The sequence below is a fragment of the Tetrahymena thermophila genome (genome assembly GCF_000189635.1).
Source record: "Tetrahymena thermophila SB210 genomic scaffold scf_8254585, whole genome shotgun sequence".
NCBI lineage: Eukaryota > Ciliophora > Oligohymenophorea > Hymenostomatida > Tetrahymenidae > Tetrahymena > Tetrahymena thermophila.
The window spans coordinates 1-26938 of record NW_002476356.1 but is presented as its reverse complement, the minus strand read 5'-3'; the positions used below and the strand labels follow the sequence as shown (position 1 = coordinate 26938).

Below are 26938 nucleotides of genomic sequence, written 5' to 3'. Positions count from 1 at the left end.
TTGTTTGATTTAAATTATAAAAATATAGTCTTCATTTTTTACGTTAAAAATTTGACAAAAGGTTTTCAATTTTCAAAAAAATTTTTCAAAATTTAATTTCAAACTTAAAGAAAATAAAATTTTTTGGAGCTTTCTTAAAATAATAACTTTATTTATTTACACTAAAATTTAAGTTTTTAAAAATATTTGAGCAAGATTCTATTCAAAATAATAACCCAATTCCAATTAATTAATAATCAATAAGAAATATTATAAATTGAAGACGTTTGAAGTTTTGATAATTAAAAAAATACTTAATTACTTCTTTAAAAAAAACAGAGAAATAGATATTGATAAAAAAAAAATGTTGTAATAAAAACGCTCTTAGTTTTACTTTTTGGAAAAAGTATTTAGCTTTTGTATAAGTTATAGTCTATATATTTATAATTATATATAAAAAGTTCCTGAATTCTAAATTTGATGACCACACAAACTTAGAAATAAAACTAAAGTATAATTAATTAATAAATTGATTTATTCAAATTATTTTTCTATTTATTTCTTAAAACTTATCTTAAATTTTTTTTCTCATTAAATAGTAGTATTAACATTAAGCTTTAAGGTTCTTCATAGTTAGGTTTAGGACTTGGTAATTGTATCAATCTCTCAACTTTAGCAATTAATTTAAAGTATACTTCTTTTTTTTCTTTTTTAATTAATTCTTTGTATTTTTTTTAGCGTTTTGATAAATACTTGTTTGTTTGTTTCTTCTTATTGTTAACAAATACTTATTTTCATTAAAAGTAATTGTAATATTGGAGATTATGGTGTTTAGGAACTAAGTTCTGGATTAGCTTAATGCACAAATATCTCAGATTTGTCCCTTTATCTTGGGTAATCAATCTCATTATACAAAATATTCTTAAAGCATTCGTTAAAATTTAACTAAAAAAAAAAGTGTCTGTCTTTTTTAATCTAATTTTAAATATTGCAAAAAGCAACTTCAAAAATATTTAATCTAGTTTTTAATAAAATTGAATTTTTTCTTTTTAAATATTTAATTTAAAATACTTTTGTTTGTTTGTTTAAATCTAACAATTTTATAATAATTTATTAATTTAATAGCTAAAATAATATTTTTAAAGACGGTGCTTCAAAATTAGGTTCTTCGTTAGCAAAATTAGCTAAGCTATAAAGTTTAATCCTTGGTTTAGGGTAAATTTATTAAATATCTCATCAAAGTATCGTAGTGAAGTGGAAGGAAAACTTATTAATAATTCCATTTTTTAATAATCAAATAAAAAATAATAAAAATTGAATGTTTATTTAAATTTTATTTTATTTTAAAAAAAATTATTTCTTTCTTTGTTTGTTATTTTTAATTTGTAGCATATTTTTTAATAATATTAAAAGTGATAATTAAATTGGCTAAGAAGGAGCTTCAGAAATACTTACTGGATTAGCAAATTGTTCTAAACTTTCTAAATTGATAATTTACCTATTGTAAAAAACTATATTTTTATTTTTAGATATATAAATAAATAATGGGTTCTTTCAAAACAATTTTTAAGATTCAATAAAAATTATTAAAATTTCTTATTAATCGTTCAAAGGTGTTTTTGATGGTTTTTTTACATAATATTTATTTATTTATTTCTTGTTTTATTTATTCAATAAATTTTTTAATGAATTATATTTAAAATTTTTAGTAGAAATAACATTCTCTACTAGTGTGCTTGGAGTGAATTTGGAAAAATGAGTAATCTCCACACTTTAACAATTCATTTAAGGTAATTAATTAATTAGACATACAAACAAATTATCTTTTATTCAACAAAAAGCTTTAAAAAATTTATATGATATGATAGATGTTAAAATAAAATCTATTTTTTTATAAAATTAAAATATTTACTTGCTTTTGTTTATTATTTAATGTTTATTGATTTATTTTAATATTAATTATTCATTTACTTTCTTTTCAAAAATTAAATAAAAATTTTATTATATAAAAAGTGGTAATGATATTGGTTGTTTAAAAAACATTAATGAACTATGCTCTGCTTTGGCAAAATGCAATCATCTATCAAATTTGGTACTTATTCTAAAGTAAATATTAATTAATTAACATATCCTACCTACTTACCAATTTAATAATTTTATATTGTTAAAATATTAAGTTTAAAAAAATAATTTACTTTTTTTCTATTTTTTGTTTAATTTTTCACCTAAAATAATTTTTAAAAATGCTTTATTTCTTTCTTCTAGAAATCCTTTGTTAATTGTAACATTTTTTAATTATTTAAAAGTGATAATAATATTGATTTTGCAAATGTTTCTATTTTTGGCTCTTTAGCAAAGTGCAGTAAGTTATCAAATTTGACACTTAGCTTTGGGTAAATTACTTTTATTTATTTATTTATTTATTTATTTATTGTTATTATTATTAAATTAAAATAATAGTTATTTATTTTCTAAATTATATTTTATTAATAATAATTTTTTTTTAATAGGCAACTTAGAGTTTCTCCTGCTATTAAGAAGCTAAAGTAAAAAAACTTGAAAGCTAAAAGATTAGTTAAGCTTTAAATTTATTGAATTGAATTTCAAAACAATGAATTAAATTAATACTTTTGAAAAGATTATTTATTTCTTTATAATCTGATGATTTTGCTTGTATTTAAGAATAATTATTAAGTATTCTTTTTATATTTAGTAGACAAATATATATTCATAATAAATTTATGATCATTAACTAAAAAATTGATATTTATTTATTAACTAAAGTATTATTTTGACAACACCAACCAACCAACCATATTTCAAAATAAATTTTTTAAATATAAATTATTTTAATTAAATGAAAACATGAAATTTCACTTATTGTAAATAGAAATGGTATTTTACTCTATATATTTAAATTATTAAATAGAAATTTTATCAAGTATTTAGGAATAATAATTAAAAAAATTCATCAAAATTGACTATTTATTTTTTTAGTAAATATATTTTTATTTAAAAGCAAAAAATGCTTAATTTTTAACTAAATTATATTCAATACCAGGCAACTTAAAATTTATCAAATATTTTATCATTAAATCTTAATATTTTTGTTATAATTTAAATTATTTCAAAATATTTTTCTTTCAATACTACAAAGAATAATTTTTATCTTTAATTTTTATATAATGTTGTAAAATTAGAAAAAAGTGTGATTATTTACTACACTTGCTTACTGGTCATATTTTTTTTAATTAATAAAACTTAGTTACACTCATATATTACAAAAAAAGTTAATGTTAATTAACATTAAATACTCAAATTTCTGCCTCTTTGATAAGCACAAGTAAAAACAAAACCAGTTTTTACAATTTAATGAAATATATTTTTTCATCATTTTTAATGCATTTTGACATATTTTTGTTTAATTTAACAATATCTAATCAAATATTTTTCTAAATGTATTTTTTTTGCTAAAGATCTAATATAACTTAATATACTAATTAGTTTAAGCTTGTAATTGGTTTAACTTAATTAAAAAGTACTATCTCAAAAAAGAATTAAGAAAACATTAATCTTTTAGTTACTTACTTAATTAATCAATTAATTTGTTTGTTTATTTGTTTGTTTGTTTAAAGAAAGATGAAGTTAAACATTTAAAGATTAAATTTTGAAAAAACTTAAAAAATGCACAATGAAATGGTAGAGATTTTCCATTCAAGATTGGTTGAAAAATCTTTAACAGAAGACGAGAGTCGAGCAAAAAACATATCTATAAATACTAATCGATCATCTTTTTAGGACACAACATCAATATAAATATAATAGTAAGAGGCTACTCTTAGTGATAAGATGGCAAGCATAGTTCAACAATTCGATGGAAAAAAGAGACTAAAATATCAAAATGAAAGTTAATAAAATGATAATGCTGAAAACTAAAAAGCGACTTCTATATTTTATGCTTAAAATTAAACTTAATCAGACAAGAACGATGATTATTCAAAGTAGGAATAATCATCTCAAATGTTGTATTCTTTGAATATCTCTGTTTAAAATGATAAAAAATCTTTATAAAATTAATACGAATTAGATTAAGAAAGTAAATCTCACATAGAATAAGAATAGAATTTAAATAATAGTTAAATGTAATTAAATATTACAAGCATTCATCCTTCATTTAGAGCTAATGGTTAGCATAATCGATTGGATAATTCCTGCGAAAAGAATGAATTTGAATAAATTGAAAAGAACTAGATTCATAAACCAGTTTCATCTCAAAGCAAACAGATAACAGAAGCCTAACAAGATATCTCAAAATCAATTTAGCTTAGCGGAAATAATAGCAAATAGTTAAACTAGAAAGAAAACGAAATTATTTAAGATGATAGCAAATTATCTTTTTCAATGCAAAATTAATCTTAATTAAGCTCAAAATTTAATGAATAATAATGCAAGAAATAGAAACAAACTATGACATCTCAATTTGTATCTAAGAAAAAAGTATCAAGAAAACCAACAGAAAATGAAAAACAATTCAATTAAAAGAAGTTAAAAAATTCTAATTTCTTCCATATTATTATGAAAATGAAAAGCTATGCATATAGAATTGCGTCTAATGTTGAATCGAAGAGACTCGCAATACTTTAAAGACAGAACTTCTTTTATCTAAGAGACAAAACAATTAATTATGAAAAGCAAGAAAAAGAAGATTTTGAATTCTATGATTATAATTTGATCCAAAAAACTATTCGATGGATATTAGAATAAGCAAAAACTTATTTGGTCACTAAAAAAATGATAAAAAGCTTTCCAGTAATTCCATTGTTTCAGCCTCAATCTATATGGAAATTTGTATGGGATATATTTAATATGATAATTACTATTTTATTTTTCTTTTTTCTGCCTTTACACTTTATCTACAACATTTAATTTAGCTCTATTTTTTATTTGTAAGACTTGGACATATTTCTTGTTACAATAACTACTTTAGATATCTTTATTAATTTGAATACAGTCTCTTACAGAAAAGGAAATCTTCTAAACTCAAGAAGTCTTATTTTGCTTGAATATTTTTCAAAAAACGGTCTTTTAAACATATTCTTTGTCATAATCCTATGGATTATTGTAGCTTCTTAGAGGAGTTAAATAGTATTCATTTAAAATTATAAAGTGAATGTTTTCTTATTTATTGTGGCAATATTCAAAGTTTTAAAATAAAATTCATTCAAGAATAGGATTTATGACAGATTTTATTTGAGAAAAATAAACAGAGGTTTTATTAATTTAATGCAAATATTCTTTAATTTATTTATCGTTTGCCATTTATTTGCTTGTATATGGCTAGTAGTTGGTAAATTGAATCAAAGTGAAGAATCTATTTTATGTGCTTAACAAAGTTAAGATAACAATTATAATAATGACAATTGCACATATACTTGGCTAGATAAATTAAAAGGCACTCACAATTTAGCTTTCTATGAAGAATATCTCAGAGCTTATTATTTTACCACTGTTACTATGATTACTGTAGGTTATGGTGACATAACTCCAGTTAACAGCAAAGAATACTTACTTTCAATATTAACAATGTTAATAGCTTGCGGAATGTTTGGCTATAGCTTAAATTCTATAGGGCAAATTTTATCAGAAATGTAAATTAATAACAAAGAATATGACGAGCATTTTAACGCGATTTATGGATTTATGCATAAAAAAAATATTTCTCCCGATTTGCAAGTCCAAGTGAGAGAATATTTACAATACTTCTTTATTCAATCTAACTAAGAAGATATTAAAAAATAACAGAAAGTCATTTAATTATTACCAGATACTCTTTAAAACTAAATACTTTTAGATGCTAATAAAATTATATTTGAAAACTCTCCTCTTTTCAGGTAATTAATTTTATTTATTTATTTTAAAATATATTCTGACTTTAAATTATATCCCTGGGTTAAATTTCAATCAATATTTTTTTAATTTTTACTTAAGATAAATTTGTCTAAATTTCTTTAATTAAATAAACATTCATTAGTATAGATATAGAGCCTATCAAAAATTAAAAAGGCAATAACTCTATAATTTATTTAATATTTAAAATAAAAATAATAAATCAAATAAAAGTATTAATTGATCATAATAAATTTATTTTATTTAATATTTGAAAAAATAGGACAAATTTTAGTGAACAAACAATTTAAAAAACAATATAAATCATTGAACAAAGAGAGTTCATACCTGGATAAAAGTTTATTGAGTAAGATGCAGAAAGTGAGAATTGTATTTATTTTATCGAAAAAGGATGTGTAGAAATATATAATAGCAATAATAACGAAGAATTAAAACTTCTACATAAAGGATAACAATTTGGAGAAGTTTAGTTTTTCACTGGGCAGGCAAGTTAAGTTTCAGCTAGAAGTGTTGAGTTCACAAAATTATTGGTTATAAAGAGAAATAGCTTTTTAGAGATAATTTAGAGTTCTCCCTTAGATTTAGAAAAATTTTGCATGATTAAAGATTCAATTATTTTTAATAAAAAACTAGATATGATTGGTGTATTTTGCTATTGCTGCAAATCTAGTAGTCATTTAGTTACTTAGTGCAATTTTATTCACTTATAGCAAGATAAATATAAAGTAATTTAATTAAATAAATTAATTAAAATTGAAATAATCATGTTTGTTTTTTATTAAAGATAGTTAAAGATTATGCTAAAAATAATATTCAAGTTAGAGACAAAGATATTTAAAGAAGAAATTACTCATATGATACTCTTTAAATAAAATAGCAAATTGAAGAGAATGCTAAAATATTTGTTGAAGAGAATATAGAAGATTTATGTTGCTATGGGTGGTTTAATGATCTTATTTAGCAAGAATTTTAAGATAATTTAGTCTAATTCAATCAAAATATAAGATATCAAAGTTATCCTAGTTTAAAATTTATAAACTAAAATCAAAATATTTAGGATGCTTAAGTTATTAAAACAATTTAGAATATATAAAATTAATTTACAAATAAAAAAATATCATATTAAAAATTAAAAAATATGATTGAAATATAAAATTTAAGCTCACATCCTGAACTTAATCCATCGATAGCTCACATTTAATAAAACTTTTAAAATGCTTTTTAACTTTATAATGAAGAAAATTGCTAGAGTCCTCTAACACCTTATAATATAAACAAGAAAGTACAATTTTCTATAAATTCCTTACAAGATAACATCTAGGAAGAGAGTTAAGGAGATTGCAAATCTTTATATAATTAATAGTGTTAGTTTTAGTAATTTATAAAATAATAAAATAATTTTCACTAACACTAAATAAATTCACCTGAATTCAATAATCTTAAATCACCATGTAATAGGCAACGCTAGTTTTGTAACTTTACAGATATGTGTCCTTCTCCTTATTCAGCAAATAAAAATTTTTAAGTTAATTTAAACAATACAAATTGTTATCATTAACAATATCAAAATAATGGATAAAGTAATTCAAACAACTATCCTGGAAATAACTGTTTATTTTAATGCACATAATAAGTTAATTATAATATGCCTGAAGTGACAAATCAATTAGCTAATATAGAGTCATAGAATTAAGATACTTACTCTTAATAAAGTAAAAAAGATTTTAATGATGGTAATAATTAGAGTCTCAAATTAATCAATCAAACACCTAGCAACTAAAGTACATAAAAATAGTAAGAGTTAATTAATCAAAGAAGTAATATCAAGAAAAACACTCTGAAAACTGAATATATTAATAAGAGAAAAAATTATCATTAAATTAGTAAATAATAAAGTAGTATTATATTCTAGAGATAAACTGATGATGCTCTAATTAAACAATTAAAAGAATTAGTTTAGACACCTCATAATTTAACTGCGCATCAAGACTTTTAATTTGATACACTAAAAAATTACTCAATTTATTTGCCCCATAATAATTCTGAAAGAGTTTTGTTACTTTACTCTGTATTTATGAGAAAAAATAAAAAGATTTTACAAATGTATAAAACAAAGAAAAGTATTAATAAAAATGAAGATACTTAAAACAATCTTAAATCTTAAATACAAAATTTTAGTGATAATTCTAAAAAGTCAACCCAAAATTATTAAAATTTGCTCATTTAAAGTTAATTCGAAAAAAATTCAGAATTTCTTAACGAAGAATAAAAGAATAATAATAAAACTAGTTGAGATATATTTTGTGTAGTGAGCTCTAACAGACATTATAATTATTATTATGTAAATTTTTGTAAAATATATTAATATTTATTTTGTTAATTTCATGAAAAATTTATTAATTTAATGAATGAAGGAAGGAAGGCGTTTATGAATTCTATTTAAATTCCCTATCCTAAATAAATTAAGGTGAATTTAAATTAAAGTGAATTAAAATTATCTAAAATTTATTTTGTATAATTAATAGTTAAAATAATCATTATTTTTATAAGCTAATTGTTTGTTTTCCCTTTTGTAGCATATATAGATAGTTGTTCCAGCATTTAAAATATCACCAAAAAACCATTAATGATATCATAATTTGCGATATGTCTAATGATTATTATATTAATTATGTATGAACATTTTTTTATTATAAGCCTTAATTATTTTCTTTATATTTGAATTTAAAATAAAAAGTACAATTTGATTTCTCCCTAAATTTTTAACCCCTCAAATTCCTTAATAAAGTTAATAAACACATTTTAAAATTAAAATCAAACTGTAATATAAAAACTTGGCATTTATATTATTTAATAAGATTTAATATAACACTTAAATTTCAAATGATTTGATCATTTTTTTATTATTTATAAACTATTTACTAACTTACAAAAATATGAATGAATATGTATAAATATAAAACAATAATAAAATCTATCTATCTATGTATCTATATTATAGGTTATAAAAACTTTTTCAAAATATTAAATAGTAAAACATATAATAATAATCTATTATTCAAGTATTTAATATATATTCATCCTTTTTTAGCCTCTTGTTTATCATAAAAAATATTTTTTATAGACAACTAATCTTTTTGATTTAAGAAACTTACTTATTCCTTTAATTGAGCTAAGATTCATTGAGTTTTGTCTTTTATAATAAATTTGTGTAAATTTGAAAAAAATAAAAAAAAAAATAAACTTTTTAATTAAAAATTATTTCTTAAATTAATAAATAAATAAAATAATATTAGTGAAATAAAAAAGATAAAATAATAAATCAAATAAAAGATATTAAATAAATTAAAGGAACTTTTTAGTTTAATATTCTTTTTTATAGTTAAAAATATCACAATCCAAAATAAATAAACTGTTTTTACCTAAGGCTAAGTGTCAAATTTGTGAGATTAATGCACTTTGCTAAAGCAGAACCTAAGCCTGATGCACCTTCATCACCAATTTAATTGTCACTTTTTAAATATTGAAGAAAAAATATATCATTAAATAGTTAATTAGAAGGAAGAAATGAAGAAAAAATATGAAATAATAAGATTAATTAATTAATAATAAAAGCAAAAGTTGAAAATAAAATGGTGAGTTAAATTAACAAAGAAAGAAAGAAGATAAAAAAGCATACACAATAAAAAGAAAAAGAAAAATGAGCTTTTATAGTTTTAAATTAGTTTTTATAATTAAAAATATCACAATCCAAAACAAATAAACTGTTTTTACTAAATGCTAAGTGTCAAATTTGAGAGATTAATGCACTTTGCTAAACCAAAACCTAAGCCTGTTGCTCCTATTGCAGCAATTTAATTGAACCTTTTTAAATATTGAAGAAAAAATATATCATTAAATAGTTAATTAGAAGGAAGAAATGAAGAAAAAATATGAAATAATAAGATTAATTAATAATAAAAGCAAAAGTTGAAAATAAAATGGTGAGTTAAATTAACAAAGAAAGAAAGAAGATAATAAAGCATGCACAATAAAAAGAAAAAGAAAAATGAGCTTTTATTGTTTTAAATTAGTTTTTATAATTAAAAATACCACAATCCAAAACAAATAAACTGTTTTTACTAAATGCTAAGTGTCAAATTTGAGAGATTAATGCACTTTGCTAAACCAAAACCTAAGCCTGTTGCTCCTATTGCAGCAATTTAATTGAACCTTTTTAAATATTGAAGAAAAAATATATCATTAAATAGTAAATTAGAAGGAAAAAATGAAGAAAAAATATGAAATAATAAGATTAATTAATTAATAATAAAAGCAAAAGTTGAAAATAAAATGATGAGTTAAATTAACAAAGAAAGAAAGAAAGAAAGAAGATAAAAAAGCATGCACAATAAAAATAAAAAGAAAAATGAGCTTTTATTGTTTTAAATTAGTTTTTATAATTAAAAATATCACAATCCAAAACAAATAAACTGTTTTTACTAAAGAAAAAGTTTCAAATTTGAGAGATTAATGCACTTTGCTAAACCAGAACCTAAGCCTGATGCACCTTCATCACCAATTTAATTTTCACTTTTTAAATATTGAAGAAAAAATATATCATTAAATAATAAATTAGAAGGAAAAAATGAAGAAAAAATTATGAGATAATAAGATTAATTAATAATAAAAACAAAAGTTGAAAATAAAATCATGAGTTAAATTAACAAAGAAAGAAAGAAAGAAGATAAAAAAGCATGCACAATAAAAAGAAAAATAAAAATGAGCTTTTATTGTTTTAAATTAGTTTTTATAATTAATATTTTCACTATCCAAAATAAATAAACTGTTTTTACCTAAGATCAAGTGTTAAATTTGAGAGATTAATGCACTTTGCTAAACCAGAAACTAAACCTGATGCACCTATTGCGCCAATTTAATTTTTACTTTTTAAATATTGAAGAAAAAAAAAACAATAAAATACTTAATTAGAAGGAAAAAATGTAGAAAAAATATGAAATAATAAGATTAATAAATAATAAAAGCAAAAGTTGAAAATAAAATGATGAGTTAAATTAACAAAGAAAGAAAGAAAGAAAGAAAGAAGATAAAAAAGCATACACAATAAAAAGAAAAAGAAAAATTAGCTTTTATTGTTTTAAATTAATTTTATAATTAAAACTATCACAATCCAAAATAAATAAACTGTTTTTACTAAATGCTAAGTGTCAAATTTGAGAGATTAATGCACTTTGCTAAAGCAGAACCTAAGCCTGATGCACCTTCATCACCAATTTAAAAGAAGGGCTAAGCGACTCGAGTGGGCGAGTCGGAGGGTCTTAGCAGTGATATCGGGGGTTCGAATCCTATACCGCCCCCTTTATTTCGAAAAATTCCATGTAAAAATGTGAATGTTACCAGCGGTCTCCTTGGTAGGAGGGAAGGGCCAAATCTGATAGGAGGTAAAGAGGAGGCCCCATTCTGAACAGAAGATCTGGAATACAAATGGGAAGCGAGCATAATGCGTAGTCAAATCATGGAAGATTAGTAGAAATGCCATTAGGGTGTAGGTGACCCTTCCCTTCTAGTATATTACCCACAATTATATATAAATAAATTGGTATACGTATAATAATAATGTATAAGTAATTATATATAGGGCCCCTATCCCGAGTGCATGTAACCATGTGCGAGTATGTATGTATGTATGTATGTATGTATGTATGTATGTATCACCAATTTAATTTTTACTTTTTAAATATTGAAGAAAAAATATATCATCAAATAGTTAATTAGAAGGAAAAAATGAAGAAAAAATATGAAATAATAAGATTAATTAATTAATTAATAAAAGTAAAAGTTGAAAATAAAATGATGAGTTAAATTAACAAAGAAAGAAAGAAAGAAAGAAAGAAAGAAGATAAAAAAGCATGCACAATAAAAAGAAAAAGAAAAATGAGCTTTTATTGTTTTAAATTAGTTTTTATAATTAAAAATATCACAATCCAAAACAAATAAACTGTTTTTACTAAAGAAAAAGTTTCAAATTTGAGAGATTAATGCACTTTGCTAAACCAAAACCTAAACCTTATGCTCCTATTGCACCAATTTATTTGTCACTTTTTAAATATTGAAGAAAAAATATATCATTAAATAGTTAATTAGAAGGAAAAAATAAAGAAAAAATATGAAATAATAAAATTAATTAATTAATAATAAAAGCAAAAGTTGAAAATAAAATGATGAGTTAAATTAACAAAGAAAGAAAGAAAGAAAGAAAGAAGATAAAAAAGCATGCACAATAAAAAGAAAAAGAAAAATGAGCTTTTATTGTTTTTAATTAGTTTTTATAATTAAAACTATCACAATCGAAAATAATTAAACTGTTTTTACCAAAGATAAAGTGTCAAATTTGAGATATTAATGCACTTTGCTAAACAAGAACCTAAGCTTGATGCTCCTTAGTCACAAATCTTATTGTAACTTTTTAAATATATTGAAGAAAAATTAAAAATTAAATCGTAAATTAGAAGGAAAAAATGAAGAAAAAATATGAAATAATAAGATTAATTAATTAATTAATAAAAGTAAAAGTGAAAATAAAATGATGAGTTAAATTAACAAAGAAAGAAAGAAAGAAGATAAAAAAGCATGCACAATAATAAGAAAAATAAAAATGAGCTTTTATTGTTTTAAATTAGTTTTATAATTAAAACTATCACAATCCAAAATAAATAAACTATTTCTACGAAAGATTAAGTGTCAAATTTGAGAGATTAATGCACTTTGCTAAACCAGAACCTAAGCCTGATGCACCTTCATCACCAATTTAATTTTCACTTTTTAAATATTGAAGAAAAAAAAATATAATAAAATACTTAATTAGAAGGAAAAAATGAAGAAAAAATATGAAATAATAAGATTAATTAATTAATAAAAGTAAAGTTGAAAATAAAATTATGAGTTAAATTAACAAAGAAAGAAAGAAAGAAAGAAAGAAGACAAAAAAGCATGCACAATAAAAAGAAAAAAAAAATAAGCTTTTATTGTTTTAAATTAGTTTTATAATTAAAATTATCACAATCCAAAATAAATAAACTGTTTTTACCTAAGATCAAGTGTCAAATTTGAGAGATTAATGCAATTTCCTAAAGCAGAACCTAAGTCTGATGCACCCATTGCACCAATTTAATTTTTACTTTTTAAATATTGAAGAAAAAAAAATATAATAAAATACTTAATTAGAAGGAAAAAATGAAGAAAAAATATGAAATAATAAGATTAATTAATTAATAATAAAAGCAAAAGTTGAAAATAAAATGATGAGTTAAATTAACAAAGAAAGAAAGAAAGAAAGAAGATAAAAAAGCATGCATAATAATAAGAAAAATAAAAATGAGCTTTTATTGTTTTAAATTAGTTTTTATAATTAAAAATATCACAATCCAAAACAAATAAACTGTTTTTACTAAATGCTAAGTGTCAAATTTGAGAGATTAATGCACTTTGCTAAACCAGAACCTAAGCCTGATGCACCTTCATCACCAATTTAATTTTCACTTTTTAAATATTGAAGAAAAAAAATATCATTAAATAGTAAATAAGAAGGTTAAAATGAAGAAAAAATATGAAATAATAAGATTAATTAATAAAAGTAAAAGTTGAAAATAAAATGATGAGTTAAATTAACAAAGAAAGAAAGAAAGAAAGAAAGAAGATAAAAAAGCATGCACAATAAAAAGAAAAAGAAAAATGAGCTTTTATTGTTTTAAATTAGTTTTTATAATTAAAAATATCACAATCCAAAATAAATAAACTGTTTTTACCAAAAATAAAGTGTCAAATTTGAGATATTAATGCACTTTGCTAAACCAGAAACTAAGTATGTATGTATGTATGTATGTATGTATGTATGTATGTATGTATGTATGTATGTATGTATGTATGTATGTATCACCAATTTAATTATAACTTTTTAAATATTGAAGAAAAAATATATTATTAAATAGTAAATTAGAAGAAAAAATGAAGAAAAAATATGAAATAATAAGATTAATTAATTAATTAATAAAAGTAAAAGTTGAAAATAAAATGATGAGTTAAATTAACAAAGAAAGAAAGAAGATAAAAAAGCATGCACAATAAAAATAAAAATAAAAATGAGCTTTTATTGTTTTAAATTAGTTTTATAATTAAAATTATCACAATCCAAAATAAATAAACTGTTTTTACCTAAGATCAAGTGCCAAATTTGAGAGATTAATGCACTTTGCTAAACCAGAACCTAAGCCTGATGCACCTACATCACCAATTTAATTTTTACTTTTTAAATATTGAAGAAAAAAAATATCATTAAATAGTAAATTAGAAGGAAAAAATAAAGAAAAAATATGAAATAATAAGATTAATTAATTAATTAATAAAAGTAAAAGTTGAAAATAAAATGATGAGTTAAATTAACAAAGAAAGAAAGAAGATAAAAAAGCATGCACAATAAAAAGAAAAAGAAAAATGAGCTTTTATTGTTTTAAATTGTTTTTATAATTAAAAATATCACAATCCAAAACAAAACTGTTTTTACTAAATGCTAAGTGTCAAATTTGAGAGATTAATGCACTTTGCTAAACCAGTACCTAAGCCTGATGCACCTTCATCACCAATTTAATCTCCACTTTTTAAATATTGAAGAAAAAATATATCATTAAATAGTTAATTAGAAGGAAAAAATGAAGAAAAAATATGAAATAATAAGATTAATTAATTAATAATAAAAACAAAAGTTGAAAATAAAATGATGAGTTAAATTAACAAAGAAAGAAAGAAGATAAAAAAGCATGCACAATAAAAATAAAAATAAAAATGAGCTTTTATTGTTTTAAATTAGTTTTTATAATTAAAATTATCACAATCCAAAATAAATAAACTGTTTTTACCTAAGATCAAGTGTCAAATTTGAGAGACTTTGTTTCAGCCCGCATATTAATGGCGGAGGGCAATATATATTTAGATTATTTCAACGTCTAACTACCGTAATTGGCAGCGTGAAATATCTAAAGGCCCCCTTTATATCTACCATTATCTTTCCCTACAATAATAATTATAATGAGAAGCCTTATATAGTCAAAAACCTATAATAAAAATATATTATGGGTTGACTAAATCGTAAAATATAAGTAAAATAAATATAAAAAAATATTTATAAAAATAAATATAAAAAAAAAAATAAAATAAAAATAATATAAAAAAAATAAATAAATAAATGAATAAATAAAAAAATTATTTTTAAGATGTTTTCTGAGTGCATGTTTCATGTGCGAGTAAATTCCATTCCATTCCATCACCAATTTAATTTTTACTTTTTAAATATTGAAGAAAAAATGTATAATTAAATAGTTAATTAGAAGGAAAAAATGAAGAAAAAATATGAAATAATAAGATTAATTAATTAATAATAAAAGCAAAAGTTGAAAATTAAATGATGAGTTAAATTATCAAAGAAATATAGAAAAAAAAAAGCATGCACAATAAAAAGAAAAAGAAAAATGAGCTTTTATTGTTTTAAATTAGTTTTTATAATTAAAAATATCACAATCCATAACAAATAAACTGTTTTTACTAAATGCTAAGTGTCAAATTTGAGAGATTAATGCACTTTGCTAAACCAGAACCTAAGCTCGATGCACCTTCATCACCAATTTAATCTCCACTTTTTAAATATTGAAGAAAAAAAATATAATTAAATAGTAAATTTGAAGGAAAAAATGAAGTAAAAATATGAAATAATAATAACAAAAGCTGAAAATAGAATTATGGGTTAAGTTAACAGAGAAAGAGCCAAAAAAACAAGTTCAATAAAAAGGATAGGAAAATAAATCAAAAGGCCTGTAAGTGTTTATTTAATTTTTATAATAAAAAATATTACACTCAAAAACAAATAAACTCATTTTATCAAGTATAAATGTTAATGGGAAAAAATGAAAAAAATATATCAATTAATTAAAAATAGGAATGAAAATTAAGTTAAAGTAGCTAAACAATTTTTTTTTAATAAAAATCAATGAATAATGATTAAATATATAAAAAATATTAATAATAATAAAAATAATATTTTTAATTAAATATACCTCAGATTAATATGGAGAACCTAGTGAGATAAAAGCGAAGAGCTAATAAACTTTTTTTATTAATAAATATATATTTAAAAGATATTAATAAATAAATAAATAATTACTTCTTCTAATTCGTGATATTTTTAAATCTATTATATCATTTATTTTTTTTTCAAAAATATTGAAAAGAAATTTATGGAATTTAATTAATTATAAATAGATAAAAAGTACAAATAAAATATAATATCAAATATTAATTTATAAATTTGCTTTTATCAAGAGATATCACAGAAAAATTAATTTAACATACATTATTTAATTTTAATAATTAATTATATTTAAAATATAAACTTAAAAGTAAAGTAGAAATAAGAGATCGATAGTTAGTTAGTTAGTTAGTTAGTTAGTTAGTTAGTTAGTTAGTTAGTTAGTTAGTTAGTTAGTTAGTTAGTTAGTTAGTTAGTTAGTTAGTTAGTTAGTTAGTTAGTTAGTTAGTTAGTTAGTTAGTTAGTTAGTTAGTTAGTTAGTTAGTTAGTTAGTTAGTTAGTTAGTTAGTTAGTTAGTTAGTTAGTTAGTTAGTTAGTTAGTTAGTTAGTTAGTTAGTTAGTTAGTTAGTTAGTTAGTTAGTTAGTTAGTTAGTTAGTTAGTTAGTTAGTTAGTTTGTTAGTTAGTTAGTTAGTTAGTTAGTTAGTTAGTTAGTTAGTTAGTTAGTTAGTTAGTTAGTTAGTTAGTTAGTTAGTTAGTTAGTTAGTTAGTTAGTTAGTTAGTTAGTTAGTTAGTTAGTTAGTAGGTTAGTTAGTCATATTTGAAAAAATGATAGAAATTAATTAACGTTCTTAAATATGATAAAAATAATTTTTTTGATCAGATTTTTATATTTTAGCTCAGTAATTAATAATAAGAATATTAATAATATCATTAGTTACTTTGTAATCCGCTTAATTTTTTTACAAACACATGCTATTTAGGTATATTATATATTGTATTCACCCACCAAATAAGTGCATTTATACTTACTTAAATAACTTTTTAATAAATAGAATAGAATCTTCTTTTTTTCAAAAATATCTTATTATTGATAACCTTTGACAAAAAATTCACACCTATAAAAAAAAATAAATAAAAACTCTTCAATATTCGATTGTAAATTTTATAATAATAGTAATAACTAACTATTCGCCTTTTTTTATAAATTATTAATAAATTTTTTAGTTTTATGTTGAAAAAATGAATTTTATGATATTAAAAGAAAAGATAGATAGATAGTTAGAGATAGTACATGATTATATAATTATTAAAATTAATTTCTTTTCTTTGCGTTAAACGAATTTTTAATAGATAAGAATAATGAATTTAAAATTCTAAAAATCGAAAGAAATCCATATGTTAATAAAAATATGAATATGATTGTGAAACATAAAAATATTATTTATCAAATTCTTTATCTTCCTATTAAATAATTTATCATCAAACTAATATACAAATATTCTTTGAATTTAATTAAATTTTAGAGAAAGGTCTACTTACTTAATAACTTTCTTTCTTTGATTTTTATTAAAAAAGATATTTTTAGAAAGTAAATAAGTTATCTAATATAATACAATAATGAATATAAATACTTAATGAACAAAATATGAATTTAGAAATATTTTATTAAAAAATAAATTATTCTAACATTTATCAACCACATGGTTAGTAAGGTTCAATTTTTAAAACTGTACGACAAACATAACAACTGTATTCTTTATCTTAGCATTATTCACAGCAACAAGCAAAAAGTCCAAATACTCCACAAAAAATACAAAGTAAACAAGCACAAATGACTGCTCCAGTACCAGCCTAGCCAGACTTTATTGTTGGTCTTACTTAATTACATTATGGGCAAAATTAATAAGGATTTAAATTATCGCCATTTTATAACATTACCTAATTCTAATACATAGGAGTATATTGCTATGGTTAAAGTTAATTTGTTTAGTAAGGAATATGATAAGGACCATTTTAAGGTGGAGGTGGGTAGTAATTTTAAGCTGGGGATGGGTAATTTGTAGTTAATGGAGGCTAATAACAATTTTAGGAAGGAAGAGCTTGATAGTTTTATGCTTGATTTGGAGCGTAACTTTAAAGAGGAGGAGGAGGAGGGGGAGAATATTTTTATTAAGGCATCTGATTATTAAAGTTATCATAAGAGGGTGGCGGATAATTTGAAAAATCAGGCAACTATGAAATTAATTATGGCTGTTGAGGTTATGCTTATATTGTTGGTGTATTTTATCCTTAAGAGAATTAATTTGGCTCAGAATTGAGCTGCTAATAGTTATTATTGCTGTTCATTTTTAATATTTATCTAAATACCTTTTTTATATATGAATTTTGTTATTTTTCAAGTGATATTCAATTAATGAATTTTAATTAAAATAGTTAGATAGATATTCATTATTGAATTCAAAGTATTCTTTTTCAAATCTAATTAATATTTCAACTCATTTATCAATTATTATTTTTAAAGTTAAGCCACTAAATTAATATCATAACTAATTTTATAGGAGTAAATATGCGTTCATTCTTGCTTTTAAAAATATTTGTTTTTAATATTAAATAATCTATTTATCAATTTATAATTTCTTATTTATATTATGGATACCAATTTTTCAACTCTTTGTTTTAATAAAATTAACTACATTTTTTGTGGCGATATAAATAATCATAACAATTTTTGTTTTTTCAATATTTTCAAATATTCATATCAATATTTTTGTCAATTTAAGCTTCACTATTTATTAATATGAGCTATTAAATTAATTACCTTGAATCCTGAATAATTAAAATTTCCCCATACTCAAAATTCATTCATTTGTTAAGAGCCCTGTTTGTTTAAATTTTTCTTGTCCATTTCTTAAAAGAATTAATAAGGAATGGAAATTTAGCAGTATAAATAAATAATAGATTATTAATATTAAAAGAATAATAAATTAAAACTAAAAATTAATTATTAAAATTAATTTTTTTCTCTTTAAATTAATTTTTGATTTATTTTTTATAAAATAATTATTTGCTTTTTTTCTTATAAAGCAAAAATATTTATTTACACCTAAAAATATTTTTTTTACTTTGTGATTTATTCTTGTTTAAAATAATATTATAAATTCAGAAAGGTTTTTAAACACAATTAAAAAGTAAATAGACTTAAAAAATTGTTTAATTAAACAATTAATAATGAAAAAACAATATTCTTCTTTCCAAATTAGGCAAATAAATAAAATAGGTAGAAAAATATCTAAGTTATTTCTAAAAAAATTATTTTTAAAAACTAAAGAAATTTAAAAAAAATAAAATTAAATAAAAATTTAAGTGAATTTAAATATTAAAAAATAATCTTCTTGTCTTTTATAGTTATTAGAATTTATTTAAAATGTTTATTAATGAATTTTATTAAATTTTAATTTAAACTATTTGTCCGAATAATAAAAATATTTGAATTTAATGCAAAAAATATTGAAACGTAAGCTGCTTATCAAGTTATGAAAGAGGAATTTCTAAAAATAGTATTGATTTATTTAGAGCTTTTCTACAAAAGATTGATTATTTTGATGATATAATTACTAGCCTTTCTATCTTTAATTACCTTTTAAGTAGTAAATTATGGTTAATACTTAACCTAAATCAAATTAAAACAAGTAATTAAAAACAAATTGATTGATTTATTGTTTAATTGATTGATAGATAGATAGATAGATAGATAGATAGATAGATAGATAGATAGATAGATAGATAGATAGATAGATAGATAGATAGATAGATAGATAGATAGATAGATAGATAGATAGATAGATAAATTATTGGCATACATATATATATATATATATATATATATTACTTGATAATATTAAATAAGATGAAGCTAAACATTTAAAAACTAAACTTTGAAAAGACATAAAAATAGCATGATGAAATGATCGAGATTTTTCACTAACGAATGAAAGAAAAAACTTTAACAGAAGATGAATTTGGTACAAAAGGAGCCTCACTAAATAGAATGCAATCGTCTTTTTAGGAATTAAGCTCAAAGATATTTTAGGATAATAATTTAAGCATTAAAATTGGCAATATAGGTCAAATAATAGATAGTAAGAAGAGACTTTAATGCAATAATGAAGATAGCTAACTCGAATTTATTTAAAGTAAGATTGATATAAATTATGTATAAAATGACAATTTCAATATTTCTGCTAAAGATAAAAAGCAGCTTTAAAATTCTATGACTTCTTCTATTTAGAATGTAAATTAATAGCCTATTTTTCAAGATAATCCAGACAATAAAAGCATGGTTTCTTCAATTTAGGATTTAAATAGCAGTTGCTTAAATTAAAATTTGAGTCCAACATTTCGAAATAGAAAAAAGAACAACGAATAATCAGACATTCTTGGACAATAAAAAAAGAATTAATAGTTATCTGGTGGTAGTGATATACAAAGCAATTAGATTTCTTCAAAAGCAAAAATAAAGCAGGAAGACCAATAAGTGAGAGAGCCTTCTATTTCGATTAATGATAAGTTAGACAATAATCAAGATTAGACACCACTTAAATTATTCAATGCTAAAGGTAGAACTTTCAAGTAAAATAAATAAAACGAGTCATAATTTAGTGGAATAGGTATGGAAAACTCAAACTAAAAGTAGAAGTAAAGTTAGGCAACTTTTTAAAATGAGAATAGAAAAAAATAATCAAGAAAATTCACAGAAATGCCTAAAAAGCAAAAGAAGACAAATTTTATCCACATCATAATGAAAATGAAAAGTTACGCGTATAAAATGGCTTCAAACATATAATCTAAAAAGCTGGCTATACTGCAAAGATAGAAGTTCTTTTATTTAAGAGACAAAACAATAAACTATAACAAACAAGAGAAAGAGGACTTCGAGTTTTATGATTATAATCGCTTTTAAAAGTTTATTCTTCTAATTTTTTAGTAAACTTAGTCAATATTCTTCGCTAAAAGATTGTTGCATAGAATTCCTACTATTCCTTTATTTCTACCTCAATCTATCTGGAAATTTGTATGGGATATTTTTAATATGATTATTGTGATTGTCTTCTTCTTTTATTTGCCTCTTTATTTTATATATGGAATTCAATTTAGTACTGTTTTTTACCTTCAAAATCTTGATATTATGCTTGTTATTATTGCTACTTTAGATGTCTTTGTCAATTTGAATACAGTTTAATATAGGAAGGGAAATCTTCTACATTCAAGAAGTCTTATCTTGCTCGAGTATTTCTCAAAGAATGGTATTCTTAACATGCTTTTCGTTACAATTTTGTGGATTGTAGTAGCCTCTCAAAGAATCTAGATTTAATTAATTTAAAATTATAGGTTCAGTATCATGTTTTTTGCCGTTGCGCTGTTTAAAGTTTTTAGACAAAACTCTTTTAAGAACAGAATTTACGATAGGTTTTATTTGAGAAAGATAAACAGAGGATTTATCAGTTTGATGCAAATATTCTTCAATTTATTCATAGTTACCCATTTATTTGCTTGCATTTGGCTGATAGTTGGTAAAATTAATTAAACTGAAGACTCAATTTTATGCGCTTAATAAAATGCTTATAATAATTATAAGAATTGTACTTACACTTGGCTAGATAAGTTGAGTGGAGCTTAAAACCTTACATTCTATGAGTAATATTTGAGAGCGTATTACTTTTCAACTGTAACGATGATTACTGTGGGGTACGGTGACATAATTCCAGTTAATAGCCAAGAGTATTTGCTTTCTATTTTAACCATGCTTATAGCTTGCGGAATGTTTGGATACAGCTTAAATTCAATAGGATAGATTTTATCAGAAATGGACATCAATAACAAAGAATATGATGAGCATTTTAATGCCATTTATGGTTTCATGTATAAAAAGAATATATCAACAGATCTATAGGTTTAAGTGCGTGAGTATTTGCAATATTTTTTTATCTAATCAAACCAAGAAGACATCCAGAAATAGTAAAAAGTCATCTCTTTACTCCCAGATTCCCTCCAAAACTAAATAATGCTGGAGGCAAACAAAATAATATTCGAAAATTCAAATCTATTCAAGTAAACATCACTTTTTTACTTAACTTATTAATTAATTTAACTTCTTTTCAAATTATTTTCTCAAAATTGGGGAGAAATTAAATTCATTTTTTAGGTGTTTCAAAAAACAAACTGATTTATATTAAAATAATAAATAGAATGAATTTCAGTGAATAGATAATATAAAAGACTATAAAGATTATTGAGTAGAGAGAATTCAGACCTGGTCAAAAAATTATAGTCTAAGATGTAGAAAACGACAATTCTATTTATTTTATTGAAAAAGGGAGCGTAGAAGTTTACAACAGCAACAATAACGAAGGACTCAAGCTACTCCACAAAGGAAATTAATTTGGTGAAATTTAATTCTTTACTGGTCAAACAAGTTAATTATCAGTTAGAAGCATTGAATTCACCAAACTCTTAGCTATCAAAAGAAGCAGCTTTTTCGAACTAGTCTAAAGCTCGCCCTTAGATTTAGAAAGATTTTGTATGATTAAAGACTCAATACTAATTAACAATAAATTAGACATGGTAGGCATCTTCTGCTACTGTTGCAAATCCAGTAATCATTTAGTTACTTAATGCAGTTTTATTCATCTCTAACAAGATAAATACAAAGTAATTTAATAATTATTTCAATCTAAATAATAAAATTAATAAAATAAATTTATTTCAAAACTGTTTAATTTTAAATCATAAAAAATTTAAAAAATCATTTCAGCTTGGAATTTTAAAAATATTTTAGATTCATTTATAAAAAAATAAATGAATTTATTTTAAACTAAAAAACAATCATAAAAAAATATAAAAATTAATATTTAATTAATAAATGAAATATTTAAGGAGAAATATTAGTTTTGTAATTGAATGTTTTTTAGATAATAAAGGAGTATGTTAAAAATGATTTCTAAGGAAGAGACAAAGATATTTAAAGAAGAGGCTACTCTTATGATAGCTTATAAATAAAAGATTAAATTGATGAGAGTGCTAGACAATACGTTGAAGAGAATATTGAGGAATTATGTACTAAAGGATGGTTTAATGATCTTGTTTAGCAAGAATATCAGAATTAATTGGCCTAATTCAAAAATAGCTATGGAAATCCTAGTCGAACTAGTTTAAAAAATATCAATTAGCTGCAAAATCAGTATTACTTTTAGAAAACAAAGACAAATCAAACCCTTTAAAAGTAATTGTCCAATATAAAATTTCAATATTAGAAAGTCAAGAACACAATCTCGAATATTTAGGAAAGCCAAAATATGAATACTTATATTGAATTACACCCGTTTGATAAATCAAGTGCTCACATTTAACCAAGATCTAATAACAATTTTTAGCATGCCTTTTCAGGCTATAATGATGAATTCTCTTAAAGTTTACAAGCCTTTAATTTTAACAAAAAAGTACAGTTTTCTATCAACTCCTTGTAGGAAAATAGTAATGATGACAATTAAACCGATAACAAATCATTACAAGTTTAATAGTGCTAATCTTAACAAGTTATTAATTATGGCAATAATCCTATTGGATTTCATCATTACTAGTCAAACTTAGGAGATTGTTCTTTTACTCCTAGTAATAGATAGCGCCAGTAATCTAATTATTCAGAAAAATGCACATCTCCAAAGTCCACATAAAATAATATCCTTGTGAATGTTAATAGTGCAAATTATTACCACCAAAATAATCCATAAAACACCTAAGCCTCCTAAAATATCTAATGCTACAATCCATAGACAAGTAATTATTGCATTAATGATATATTGCAGTAATTTGCAAGCTTTGATTCATCTAAGTAGATAAACATAAATAATTAAGATACTTTCTCTTAAGTAAGCTATTAGAATACTCAATACGATAATCAATTTTATAATAGATATAAGAGTTAGTCGAAATCACCTAATTAAAGTGATCAGCAGCAAAGACATAAAGAATATATTAATTCAAAAGAAAACATCAAAAAAAGTACATTAAAATCTGAAATTTTCAACAAGAAAGTATCAATAAATCCATTAATATTAAGTAAATAACTAAGCAATATAAACCAGAAGTATACAAATGAGGCATTGATTAAATAATTAAAAGAATTAGTTCAAATACCTCACAACATAAATACATAATAAGAAAACTTTTTATTTGACATACTCAAAAGCTACTAATTTTATATGCCTTAAAATAATTATGAAAGAGTTATTCTGTCATTTAATGTTTTAATGAGAAAAAATTAGGCAAATCTATCAAATTAAAATACAAAGAAAAGTCTCCAGAAAAATAAATTAAAAAACATTGTTAAAGCTTAAATTAATAAGCCAATTTAGTTTTACAAAAATCTACTCAAATAAAATGAGTTAGAAAACAAATAATAAGATTCAAATATAGAAGAAAACCATAAAAATAATTCTACGCAATGAATTTATAAATGTATATCAACCAATATATTCATTCTTATGTTTATTTGTATTAAATATTTCTAATTAGATTTCACATATTAATTTATTAAAAAGCTATTTAAGGTTATTAATTCATTTTTCTATTTATAGCACTTCCAGTTATTAATTAAATTCCATCAAATGTGGAAAACTAACAATTTAATTTCTGGATTTGCTATAAAGTAGATTACTAAATAAATTCTTTTATTTTAATTATAATAATAAAATATTTGTTTTATGATTTTTTAATTTAAATATGCTATTTCAGGTATTAAATTTTTAAATTATAATAGATTTTTATTTTTTTATATTTTTAATACCCAAGGATATGAAAGGTATTTTGCTATATATATCACTAAATAAATAACTGCCATCTCTAATTCCTACAATATATATTTTTAAGTACATGTTTTAAATACAAATATTAAGTTTAAATAGTGAATGCTAAATTAATTTTTCTTTGATATCTCTTCATAAAACCAAATATATAAATTAATATTTGATAATTAATTAATCATTATATTTATTTGCTCTTTTTAACCATTTATTATTAATTAATTAAATTTCATAAATTGCTATTCAATATTTTTGAAAAAAAATAAATGATATAATAGATTAAAAAATATTATAATTTAGAATAAGTAATTATTAATTTTTTTATTAATATCCTTTAAATTTATATAAATCAATAAAAAAAGTTTAAAAGCTCTTCACTTTTATCTCATTAGGTTCTCCATATTGATCTCTAGTATATTTTATTAATTAATTTTATTATTATTAATATTTTTTAAATATTTAAATTTCAATTTATTTAAATAAATAATTTTTATAAAAGAAATTATCATCATTATTTATTGATTTTTATTAAAACTAAAATTTTTTATATTTTAACTTAATTTTAATTTAAATTTTTAATTATTTATTTATTATTCATTTTTTATTATTTGATATTTTTTCTTCATTTTTTGCTATTAAAATTTACACTTTATAAAAGCTATTTATTTGTTTTACATTGTAATATTTTTAATTACAAAAGTTAATTTAAAACATTAAAGTTTTTTTAATTTATTTTATTTGTTTTCCTTTTTCTTTTTTTATGATTTCTTATTTTTTCATTCTTTGTTAATTTTATTAATTTTTAATTAATCTTATTATTTTATATTTTTTCTTCATTTTTTCTTCCTAATTAACTAGAGTAAAATTCCTAATTTATATCTTAATAAAATTATAAATAAAGCTAATTTTTAGAAAGCATAACATATCTCTTTTTTTTTGAAAAAATAAATTTTGTAACCTATGATCGAAAAAAATTCATAAAAAATATTTAAAATCTAAATTTTATAAAATGTAAAAACTGTTATATAAAACTCGCTTTTTGTAAATTTGTATGGTAACTTACTCTATTTGATGATATATTTTTTCTTTATTTTTTCCTTCTAATTAACTATTTAATGATATATTTTTTCTTCAATATTTAAAAAGTTACAATTAAATTGGTGATGAAGGTGCATCAGGCTTAGGTTCTGCTTTAGCAAATTGCATTAATCTCTCAAATTTGACACTTAACTTTCGTAAAAACAGTTTATTTGTTTTGGATTGTGATATTTTAAATTATAAAAACTAATTAAAAACAATAAAGCTCTTTTTTCTTTTTCTTTTTATTGTGCTTGCTTTTTTTTTGTTCTTTCTTTGTTAATTTAGCTCATCATTTTATTTTCAACTTTTGCTTTTATTATTTATTTCTTATTATTTCATATTTTTTCTTCATTTTTTCCTTTAATTAACTATTTAATGATATATTTTTTCTTCAATATTTAAAAAGTAGAAATTAAATTGGTGCTGAAGGTGCATCAGGCTTAGGTTCTGCTTTAGCAAATTGCATTAATCTCTCAAATTTGACACTTGACCTTTAGTAAAAACAGTTTATTTGTTTTGGATTGTGATATTTTAAATTATAAAAACTAATTAAAAACAATAAAGCTCTTTTTTCTTTTTCTTTTTATTGTGCTTGCTTTTTTTTGTTTTTTCTTTGTTAATTTAGCTCATCATTTTATTTTCAACTTTTGCTTTTATTATTTATTTCTTATTATTTCATATTTTTTCTTCATTTTTTCCTTTAATTAACTATTTAATGATATATTTTTTCTTCAATATTTAAAAAGTTGGAATATAAATTGGTGCAATTGGTGCATCAGGCTTAGGTTCTGCTTTAGCAAATTGCATTAATCTCTCAAATTTGACACTTGACCTTGGGTAAAAACAGTTTATTTGTTTTGGATTGTGATATTTTAAATTATAAAAACTAATTAAAAACAATAAAGCTCTTTTTTCTTTTTCTTTTTATTGTGCTTGCTTTTTTTTTGTTCTTTCTTTGTTAATTTAGCTCATCATTTTATTTTCAACTTTTGCTTTTATTATTTATTTCTTATTATTTCATATTTTTTCTTCATTTTT

The 26938-nt window shown here is 21.3% G+C and overlaps 5 protein-coding genes across 5 annotated transcripts in view; 3 read left to right on the top strand and 2 right to left on the bottom strand. All coding sequences in view use genetic code 6, as the record gives it.

Moving 5' to 3' along the window:
• The window catches only part of TTHERM_01185240 (kinase domain protein, putative), a gene marked incomplete at both ends in the record, with an annotated part of 5999 nt that extends 3425 nt beyond the window's left edge, over nucleotides 1-2574 (top strand). Inside the window, 8 exons of the mRNA XM_001019466.2 lie at nucleotides 579-668; nucleotides 784-873; nucleotides 1105-1194; nucleotides 1393-1482; nucleotides 1689-1769; nucleotides 1993-2085; nucleotides 2286-2372; nucleotides 2490-2574. Coding sequence (XP_001019466.2) covers nucleotides 579-668; nucleotides 784-873; nucleotides 1105-1194; nucleotides 1393-1482; nucleotides 1689-1769; nucleotides 1993-2085; nucleotides 2286-2372; nucleotides 2490-2574 — 706 coding nt within the window. The remainder of the gene's footprint in view (nucleotides 1-578; nucleotides 669-783; nucleotides 874-1104; nucleotides 1195-1392; nucleotides 1483-1688; nucleotides 1770-1992; nucleotides 2086-2285; nucleotides 2373-2489) is intronic.
• Nucleotides 2575-3597: 1023 nt separating this feature from the next.
• Nucleotides 3598-8179, top strand: TTHERM_01184230 (cation channel family protein; the record flags this gene model as incomplete). The annotated part of the gene is made up of 3 exons (XM_001019464.2): nucleotides 3598-5870; nucleotides 6149-6611; nucleotides 6671-8179. Exons 1-3 carry the CDS (start codon nucleotides 3619-3621, stop codon nucleotides 8177-8179), a joined length of 4224 nt encoding a protein of 1407 aa, XP_001019464.2. The 5' UTR covers nucleotides 3598-3618.
• A 784-nt stretch (nucleotides 8180-8963) lies between these two features.
• Nucleotides 8964-16135, bottom strand: TTHERM_001184170 (kinase domain protein; the record flags this gene model as incomplete). Its single annotated transcript, XM_012798457.1, has 18 exons — nucleotides 8964-8980; nucleotides 9042-9079; nucleotides 9309-9398; nucleotides 9661-9750; nucleotides 10009-10098; nucleotides 10369-10458; nucleotides 10722-10811; nucleotides 11081-11243; nucleotides 11947-11984; nucleotides 12259-12348; nucleotides 12615-12704; nucleotides 12974-13063; nucleotides 13335-13424; nucleotides 14098-14187; nucleotides 14447-14536; nucleotides 15482-15571; nucleotides 15990-16039; nucleotides 16097-16135. The coding sequence occupies 18 exons, from the start codon at nucleotides 16133-16135 to the stop codon at nucleotides 8964-8966; spliced, it is 1425 nt and encodes a 474-aa protein (XP_012653911.1).
• Nucleotides 16136-17654: 1519 nt separating this feature from the next.
• Nucleotides 17655-18308, bottom strand: TTHERM_01184160 (LITAF-like zinc ribbon domain protein; the record flags this gene model as incomplete). Its single annotated transcript, XM_001019457.1, has 1 exon — nucleotides 17655-18308. One exon carries the CDS (start codon nucleotides 18306-18308, stop codon nucleotides 17655-17657), a length of 654 nt encoding a protein of 217 aa, XP_001019457.1.
• A 1561-nt stretch (nucleotides 18309-19869) lies between these two features.
• On the top strand, nucleotides 19870-24466 carry TTHERM_01184150 (cation channel family protein; the record flags this gene model as incomplete). Its single annotated transcript, XM_001019456.2, has 3 exons — nucleotides 19870-22070; nucleotides 22208-22670; nucleotides 22931-24466. The coding sequence occupies 3 exons, from the start codon at nucleotides 19870-19872 to the stop codon at nucleotides 24464-24466; spliced, it is 4200 nt and encodes a 1399-aa protein (XP_001019456.2).
• Between the last annotated feature and the right edge of the window lie 2472 nt (nucleotides 24467-26938).